Source organism: Osmerus eperlanus, chromosome 7 (assembly GCF_963692335.1).
Source record: "Osmerus eperlanus chromosome 7, fOsmEpe2.1, whole genome shotgun sequence".
NCBI classification, from domain to species: Eukaryota; Metazoa; Chordata; class Actinopteri; order Osmeriformes; family Osmeridae; genus Osmerus; species Osmerus eperlanus.
Window position 1 is genome coordinate 18,253,191 of NC_085024.1, and position 9,211 is coordinate 18,262,401.

General features: G+C 40.1%; 2 protein-coding genes across 2 annotated transcripts; both read left to right on the top strand.

The window, feature by feature from the left end:
* Positions 1–56: 56 nt before the first annotated feature.
* ensab (endosulfine alpha b) lies at positions 57–5,588 on the top strand. Its single transcript, XM_062465487.1, has 3 exons — positions 57–242; positions 2,215–2,337; positions 2,598–5,588. Exons 1-3 carry the CDS (start codon positions 117–119, stop codon positions 2,763–2,765), a joined length of 417 nt encoding a protein of 138 aa, XP_062321471.1. The 5' UTR covers positions 57–116; the 3' UTR covers positions 2,766–5,588.
* A 666-nt stretch (positions 5,589–6,254) lies between these two features.
* mcl1b (MCL1 apoptosis regulator, BCL2 family member b) lies at positions 6,255–8,963 on the top strand. Its single transcript, XM_062465488.1, has 3 exons — positions 6,255–6,894; positions 7,282–7,532; positions 7,664–8,963. Exons 1-3 carry the CDS (start codon positions 6,411–6,413, stop codon positions 7,778–7,780), a joined length of 852 nt encoding a protein of 283 aa, XP_062321472.1. The 5' UTR covers positions 6,255–6,410; the 3' UTR covers positions 7,781–8,963.
* The last annotated feature ends 248 nt before the right edge of the window (positions 8,964–9,211 follow it).

The following is a 9,211-nucleotide window of genomic DNA, read 5'->3' on the forward strand; positions in this document are numbered from 1 at the left end:
TGTATGTCACTTTTGAGAACTCCCATATTATGATGTCACTATCTCGTCGCCATTTTTGTTGAGGAGCAGTCGTGTCCATAAGAGGCGGATTAGGTTTAGCCAGAAAGCACAGGTATATGAACAATACGTTTCATACATTATCCACTTTGCCAAATCGGACAGCCCTTGTCCACTTCAGCTGCAAAATGTCGTCAGAAAATCTGAACTCAGACACACATATGGATTACGACGACGAAAAACAGGTTGGTTTTTAATGAGACTGTTGAGTTGGCCAGCCAAAGCTAGCCTACCTAGCTAGCTTTTCCATGTAAATTCTGCTCAACTGATGCTACAGTATTGAACTGATATTGTAGCATCACGACCTAAAAATGTGCTAATAAAAGTTTGCAATAACTGACTGACCAACAGACGTACTGGAATGGTCGTGTGAACGACTGGCGATTGTGTACGTTTACTGTAAACATAAAATTGCATTAGCTAGCTAAACCTAGCTGTCTTGTAGTAAGCCTTCAGCCCCCCCCTTGCTTGCGAGTCTACAGGTTGGGATATGTCAGGGCCTGTGATTGGTATAACACTGCAGTGAGTTGAGGCTTCTGCCTTTGCTCACGTCAGACCAGCAATAATTATGTTAACATCATTAATAAAAATGGGCTTCCCCATGTCATTTGCAATCTCTGTCATACTAGAACAGTCATCTATGCACCTATGTTATGGTAATCCGCAGAATATGTTAATATCTCGTCGTTTTTATGTCACTTAATGCCTGCTGTGTGCATCTGTGTAGCGATACATTTAATAATATGAGTGTCAAATGGCGGCCTGTTGTCAAAATGCTTGTCCTATAGTACAGATGTGCTGCTGATTTTAATGCTTTTAAGAGGTATGTTTACATTCGTGTGGGGTCAGTAATGTTAGCATACCTTTATATGGAAGACATTGTAATAGGATGTTGTAACACTAAAGAGTGCACTAAATTCATTATAGCCTAATGTTACATTTGATTGGTTATTATAGTTGGTCAGAATAAACATACCAGCACACTTACAAAGTAGCCTAACTGGGCCTCGCCTCTCTTTTGCCATGTGTGGGGCTGAATATAGCAACTCATACATTTTCAGTTATGGATCCAAGTGAATCAGCATAGTCAGTGCCACATGTCCCCCTACTCCCATGGAAATCTGTTCATCCATGCCTTGAGTCATGTTCCTCCCTTTTGTTGTTGTTTGTCAGTATTCATTCGGAGATAGGTTTCTCTAGCCTAATGCTACTCTACGACTAAAAGGAATTTCAAGTTTGGCCATGCTGACTGCACATTTCCATTTTGATAGAATTGTTTTGACCCAATCAATTGCTCTCCAGAAAATGGACACAGACAGGTGTGCCCATAGATATATATATATACATATGTCTATGGGTGTATATATGTCTATGGGTGTGTCTCTTCAACCTACATTTCCTTTGTCATCATTCCCTGCCTGTAACACAGGAAGTGACTAGAGAGATGGGTTTAACCAGTTATACTGGTAGAGAAGGTTTCTCCAGGCAACGGCATGGTTTATAACAAAACATGCATGCATCATAGCCAGGGTATTTTTTTTGCTAGGCGTTGGTCACAATAACAATTGACAAGTATTATACATTGGTTTGCCATCCCACTTAGTGTTACAGACCCTCTTAAATCTTATCACAACTCCAGTGTCAAATGTAACCAAACCCTACATACACAGATAATTTATGGTTGAAAGAATCGTGGCTTTGTACAAAGAATACAATGGCATTGCTGGGAAACTGAAAAGCAAGGTTGTTTGTCTACATTAATTGTGCAACAGTGATATAATCGCTGTGAAGCTCTTGTTCATTCATTCTTTTTCCATGAGGGCGTTAGGGATTGGTTTGTGTGAGATTATGCAGAGTGTGACTAATAATCAGAGACACATAAGTAATTTCTTTGGTTGTACCCAACTTCAAAGCCAAAACAAAATGTGTACCCTGCTATTGTAATTGAGACATCTTATTGTTTAGTAACCTGTAACGTAATGGCAAAGCTAGACTGCAAAGAAACAGTGCAGGTATTGCCCCAAATAAATGAGGACAATGGTCATATTACATAGTGAGAATGTTTAGATTGATATGTCTTCCTTTATACATCGGTCAAGTCATAAATATTTCATACAAGACCTTTCAAAATAAATGTTTTCTTTTTGGGTGCTGCAGGATTCCCAAGAAAAGAATGCCAACCCTGTGATGGCTGAGGAGGCCAAGTTGAAAGCCAAGTACCCCAGTCTCGGCCAAAAGCCCGGAGGTTCAGACTTCCTGATGAAGCGGCTACAGAAAGGGGTAAGTACTGCAAGCTGAAGAGGACAGACTAGGACTAGGCCACCAACCATGGTCTGGTTTTATAGTGATACTGATCTACTTCTAGCCTCAATGTTTGTGAGGAATCAATTTGTTGAATGAGAAACGAATAAAAGGCATGCACACCTTGTATCAGGCTCTGAAGACGAATAACTAGTAGAAGTTAAGTACCACTTTGTAAAGGGGGCACCTGACCAAGCCTTTCTAAATGCAGTGAGCATTTTTCTTGTCTCCATCTCCAGCAAAAGTACTTTGACTCGGGCGACTACAACATGGCCAAGGATAAAATGAACAAACAGCTGCCCGTGGCACGTCCTGACAAAAACCTTGTCACTGGGGACCACATTCCCACACCTCAAGACCTTCCACAAAGGAAGTCCTCCTTGGTTACCAGCAAACTTGCTGGCTAGCCTCCACTCTTCTCTCAACCCAGGGCTCCCGGCAAATGTCTCTCCTCACCCTTCTCCCAAGATGTGCACATTCACCCCCCCCCCCCGCCCCCCCCTATTCATTTCCAGGCTCCAGCTGGCTTAACAATATCGGGGAGAGCTGTTAAAGTCAGTCAATTTGCTTGTTTATGTACAATATGTGGGTGAGTAGGAAGGAAGAGAGGGAAGGGATGCAATGGGATGGTTGCCTGGGACCCTTTCCATCATCTCTTCACTCACACATCAAACCGCCTTGCACTCTGCTCTACCGCCTCCATTATGTCTTTGTTTGGTGTTCCAAGGTACATAACAGTAGATGTGTCATGGGGAGTGAGCTGAGTTAACGCACTTTGTATAATGTAAAGTACGTTTTTACATCCTGAATGACACCAAAATAATGTTGTGTGAAGCAGTTAGGAACCACAATTGCGTCTTTTGCCGCATTGCAATGTTGTGTTTCCATTGATGCTGGTGAAGTCAATCTGCGATTATTATTGCTTGCATACCAAATTGGGGAAGGGAAGAGGTAGTATCCTGTAAGGAAATGGATTGCTAAAATCATTGGGATAGTTGGTGACGGAATATAGATTGTTTATCTTTTAGGTGTTTGTTTAACAAGGTCACCCTCCTACCTGACCAAATGGATATGAAACTGCAAATTCTTCAGCTCATGTTGCTTTATTTCTTGACTCCCTTAGCTCTTCTCTCTTTAAATATGCTGCATGATTTGTAACATGTAACATCAACGTTTGTTGAAGGTAAGATCAGTTTTAGGAAGTACGAAATGAACCATATTGGAGCCCTGGGATGTCTGTGGTCACACTACACTCCTTATTCCTTCCCTCCTTTCCTTGTCCTGATGATTAATACACATCTTCTGTACACTGACAATGGAAAATTTTGAAAGAATGCACCCTGTATTCATTTTCAAGGCTGGGAAGTGCACCGACTACTTAATTTTGATGTAACCTTTAGGCTTTAATGCAAGCCTTAATGATTTATAGGGAATGATGCAGTATAATGCAATTAATATATTTTCTGTGTGCAGCCAGTGTTCAGAAATTACTTTTTGATCCGGTGTCTTTATAAGATGGTCTTGGTGGTTAATTATTGTGTGGACTTCATCACATTGTTGCTTTTCATATCCTTTCTTACCAAGAAAGAAGATGAAACAGCAAGTTCTAGATTTAATAAGTTGCTAAATCATTGTCTACGTTACTTCCATCGGCTTGCAACATTTACATTTAGTCATTTTAGCAGATGCTCTTATCCAGAGCGACTTACAGTAAGTACAGGGACATTCCCCCGAGGCAAGTAGGGTGAAGTGCCTTGCCCAAGGACACAACGTCATTTGGCACGGCCGGGAATCGAACTGGCAACCTTCAGATCACCAGCCCGATTCCCTAACCGTTCAGCCACTTGACTCCCACATGGGGAGTCAGGTGGCTGACTCCTAATATGAGGCCCTCGCAGTGCCCATCTATTCTAGATTAGGATTTCCCCATATTGACAGGCTACAGATATTCAAATCTAAGATCTCGGTTGTGTTTATGAGGTAAACTCTGAACAATCTGATTACCAGGTGTCAAATGGTCCCAAGATCAACCTCTGCACGCTCTTAAGTGGGACACTGCATGCTTTTGGGATGTGCTCACTTTGACACATATGGCAAAGTGTCGGAGTTGAATGACGTACGGGGAGGGGGCAATGTGCTGGCATAAACAGTCTTGACACCTGTTGGGAGACATTTAACTCAGACAACAACATTACAAGGTTCTGCAAGTGAATCAAATAAACGTTGCATGCAGTCCAAAACAGATAAAGCAGGATCTTTAATTATCAAACAAATTAGCCGTATTCTTTTAGCATTTCTTGAGGGAATAATCACACTCTGAATGAGGGTGACTAAGGGTCACATGAACATTGAAAGAGACCCACACTTTCCTGTTGTTTAAATATTAAGTTTGTGTGAAACTGGCATTGAATGTGCTTGTTTGGTGTAGTATGAATGTGCTACTTCCCAGCCATTGTACAGTAATATACTTTATTGGGGAGATGGTTTTTGTTCTTTCCCAACCATTACTACTTCTGCTTTGTCTATTTGTACTGCAGAAGCTATGTGAATCTGTATAATATGAATATATGTGTAAATGCTGCTGAAACAGTCGACAAATCTCGAACAGATGATCAAATTGACCCCAACAACATACATTTTCAATTAATATCTTGCTGCAATCTCACTCTAAGAATTGTAACCTGACAAGATAGGCTTCAGGAAAAGTGTCAAAAATTTATTGGAATAGAGCATGAGTGAGGTTGTTGACCAGCAACAGATGATGAGAGTTCTTGAATGATACTTTTTGTGCTCTGTCTTGGTTTTGTATGTTTTAAACTCAGAGGTATATTGCAGGGTATGTTTAAATACCATGACAGAGTGTATATATCCTGTTTAAGCTTAATATGTGCCAGAATAAAAATAAAATAAAGAGTAAATGGCAGACATTGTGCTCTATAGTATCTTGTGCTGCTTACAGTTTATTGTTGTTTTGCAAAGTTTTATTTTTCATGTGTTCGCACTGCAAAACTACATAATTTTATCCTGGCCCATGATAACTGCAGGAATATCAGGAGCACTCTTGCTTCCAAGAAAACTAATTTCGATGAGAATATGATGACTGTAGACAAATCAAAATGTTGAAATTAAGAATTTAGGTACAAGAGCACTGAGAATGTTTCATCTGTGTAAGGGTAGAGGAGTGGATTTTTGTCAGTATTTGAAATAAACTTTTACATTAATACAAATGATTATGGGCACTGTATACGTTTATTGTAATTTTTTTGTTGTCGTTATACTTGTACAGATTTATAAAGGGTGGACTGCATGTATGGAAATGTATTACAAACGTTGACCTGTAGAGGGAAGTAACACCCAAGTTCTTCACTCAACTTACGTCAGATGCGTAACTGAAACACCGAGATAAGCAGCATTTTTTTGCTGCATTACTTGGAATTCTGTGTGATCATTAACCCAAACAATGTCTGGAATGCTGAGTAACTTCTAATTCAATAAAAGCAAGAGCTCTGCAGTTTCCTTTTAAGACCTAGCAGATAAGGTTGTGGCCACCAAATTCATTTTTTAAAACGCCCCAAAAGTTGTATACATTTTAAATTCAAGATTTAGAATTGGAGGGGAAACAAAGAACGAAAGACAAAAAGACCATATTTGGGCTTCCTCTTGCAGTCCCACTCGCTGGCTAAGTTACTGTTGCACGACTGTGTCTGTAAATTACCATGCATGTGTGCAATAGCAATGACAGCAAACGTGTTGTAAAAATCACCACATCAGAAAGTGTATACAAAAATAATAAAACAACAGTCAACAAAACATGTAAAAGGTAGCCTACGTCGTCGAAGTCAGCCCAACGTCTTCCTGGGCGTGGCCTCTTGCGTTATTAAGGCTTACCAACTCGGGATCGTTTCCGTTTTTGCCTTTCTCGTCAGAGATGGAGGACAATTCGGCATCTTGGTAAAAGCTATCTTTATACGGAACACACGTTTGTTAAATACTTTTCTACATTTTATTGAATCAGAAGCTGCGCTTTCATTTATTCCAAAGTAAACGCCAAGATGAGTTTTATCCTAACAAAACGAGCAACAGCCAGCGTTATTAATCTGCTCGTTCCGCCTCAAAATGGAGTCGTCGAGATGCACTATGGCACAGCTACTGGAGCCCCGTCCAAAATGGATAAGCAAATGGAAACTTTGACCAGCGACACTCCAGTACGACCCAAGATTTTAGGAGTCCAAAGCGCCTGTAAAAGCGGTATATTGGAGAATCATGGGTCACTCCAGAAAATCAATGACGATGAGGGTTCTTTGCCTTGTACTCCCGAATTGTCACATTCTATGGAATATGGGTTAGATTTTACCAGCAGCTGCCCTTCAGGTGATAAAGTATTGGAGCATGATACCAGAGAACTAATAGGGAGTGTACTTCTGGACTACACGGGACAATCTGGTCCGCAACGTAGTCGTAACCAAAGCAAACCTTTTTCGACTATGAAACGAGTGGTGGAAGACGTAATTGAAAAACATCAACTCGCGTACAAAGGTAAGCTAATTTTGAAAGTGAAAAAAGTCCAACCATGCTAGACTAGGCATACAGTGGCCCAACTTGGATTGCTATGTATCCCTGACTCATTTCACGAGGCCCGTTTTCCACTTCTCCTTTTAGTGACCCAGGACTTATTTTTTAGGGAGAACCCTTCCTATTCTTAGTAGAAATGAGAGAATTTGCTATGATGGGGCAGGCCTTGAGCTTGTGGCATTCTCAATATTTTTTGCATTTTTATCCAATGAAATAACAATGTTTAAGTAGTGGGATTTTTTTGTTTCCCAAATAGTTGATAACAATGCTAGTAGTCCAGTAGTAGTAGTTAGTTAACCCTAACCATGCAGCTTGCTTAGTGAAGTTTCTGACCCAGACTTTGACACACAGGTATGATCTCCAAACTGAGGTTGGATGACAGAGGGGATGACATGAGTGTTATCACGTCAGTGGCCAAGAACATCTTCAGTGATGGGACAACCAACTGGGGTCGTATTGTCAGTCTGGTGGCTTTTGGGTCGGTGGTGTGCCAGTACCAGAAGAAAAATGGCAGAGAGAACTGTGTTGAGTTGGTGGGCCAAGAGATCTCCAATTACCTCCTTGGTGATCAACGAGACTGGCTGATCAGCAACAATTCATGGGTGAGTCATGTTTTTTTAATGTCTAGCATGACCGGATGTGACTTGCATAACTATTGTGTTCTCGTTAAAGGTTGCACATGTTCAACTTATTGCTCCACAATTCATCAAACTTTGCCTATGTTCATTTTCAGGATGGATTTGTGGAATTCTTTCGCATTGCCAATCCAGAATCCACAGTGAGGAACACCCTAATGGCATTCGCTGGATTTGCTGGGATTGGGGCAACATTGGCCCTATTGATCAGGTGAACTTGTTGGACTATGGACTTTTTTTTTTCTCTCTCCATGTCCAAGCAATGAAGCAAAGACTATTCCATCACTCTTCAACACCGAAGCGAATTATGTAGTTCACTGAACAATGTTCCTTTTTTCTTCCTTCCTTCCTTCTTTTTTTTTTTTTAATATATTGAAATTCCCCATCCAAGTTGACTATATGAGAATTATTTTGAGATGTGCAGTGTGTGTAAATGTGTGCTTTTCCCCTACCCCCTAATTATGTTCCATTTGTTTTGGGGGGTTTGTGAGAGAAATAGTTGGCACAAATAACTTCATCTTATTTATTGATAAATTTATTTTTGTAATAAATGTATAAAATAAAATCACTTTGCCAACTCTTTTGTACATCAAAATTGTACATTTGTACATTTGAAATGGCAACTTTATATACCCATAAATGGTCAATGCCATTTGTAACCAAGATGGAGGCCTCATCACTGCCTTAAAACCTTTAATTTTTTTAAATGAGTTTCAGTTTCTTGAAAAATTGTTAGTCTAACATCTGCTGTAAATCAGTAATGTCAATGGATGCAGTTAAAAATGAGAAGTGGAACTTTGCTGACTTTAACTAAGGATATGGTTGACTGTATGGTCAGACATGCTACAGAAAAAGCCTTTATTTGGAAGTGTAGGAAAGACTGGGTTGTAAAGGCTGTACTTTACAACCCAGCCAATTTTTCAACACAGCCCATCCACCATGCCAGGGTCTATGGTTTACATGGTACAAAATTAAAATATATGGGTCTTTGTACAAGGTAATATCCTGGTAAAAGTGGTAATATTTGACAGTTTACTTTGTAAGACTTCAACATTAGAGAGCAATGCATTTCTAAATTCACCTTATGTTGAGTTTGTTTTTTGTACGATTATTTGTTTACCAGAAGGGCAATTTGGTAATCATTGTCTGACGCAAGATTCACATGGTGCTGATGGATGCATGATTGGAGACAGCCGTCTATTGAAATATTTCATGCGTAGAGCAATCCTTGTCATTTAGCTTGCATCCAAAATCTACTCTGAAGCTACTGCTATAGTTTTTCTCAGCAATATTTTTGGGACCGTTTTTCAGTCCTTCATTGAGATTCAGTTAAATGGTGTCACAATATTTCCTTTTGGTAGTGGCTTCGATTTAATAAATCAGACATGCTAAACTTGATCTTAAGTTTGACACCCTACATTATACACTTAAGGGGTTGGGGGGGTGGGTGTCAACATTTCTTTCTACTGTAACACTAGTTTCTTATGCAGTCAAAACACTCCAGCTCTAACTTGAATTCCTCATTCACTAAACACGTCAAGTATTTTGTTTATTCACACCACCCCAGAGAAGCAGCCAGGGCTGTTATTTCCTAGAAACTGCTGCTGCTGTGGCAGCATTGCCTAGCAGAATGGTGCGTCAGTTTT

Coding starts and splice junctions, on each gene's coding strand:
- mcl1b (XM_062465488.1), top strand. CDS start 6,411: ATGAGTTTTATCCTAACAAAACGAGCAACAGCCAGCGTTATTAATCTG. Junction 6,895..7,281: donor ACATCAACTCGCGTACAAAG/GTAAGCTAATTT, acceptor TTTGACACACAG/GTATGATCTCCAAACTGAGG. Junction 7,533..7,663: donor TGATCAGCAACAATTCATGG/GTGAGTCATGTT, acceptor GTTCATTTTCAG/GATGGATTTGTGGAATTCTT.
- ensab (XM_062465487.1), top strand. CDS start 117: ATGAACAATACGTTTCATACATTATCCACTTTGCCAAATCGGACAGCC. Junction 243..2,214: donor ATTACGACGACGAAAAACAG/GTTGGTTTTTAA, acceptor TGGGTGCTGCAG/GATTCCCAAGAAAAGAATGC. Junction 2,338..2,597: donor TGAAGCGGCTACAGAAAGGG/GTAAGTACTGCA, acceptor CTCCATCTCCAG/CAAAAGTACTTTGACTCGGG.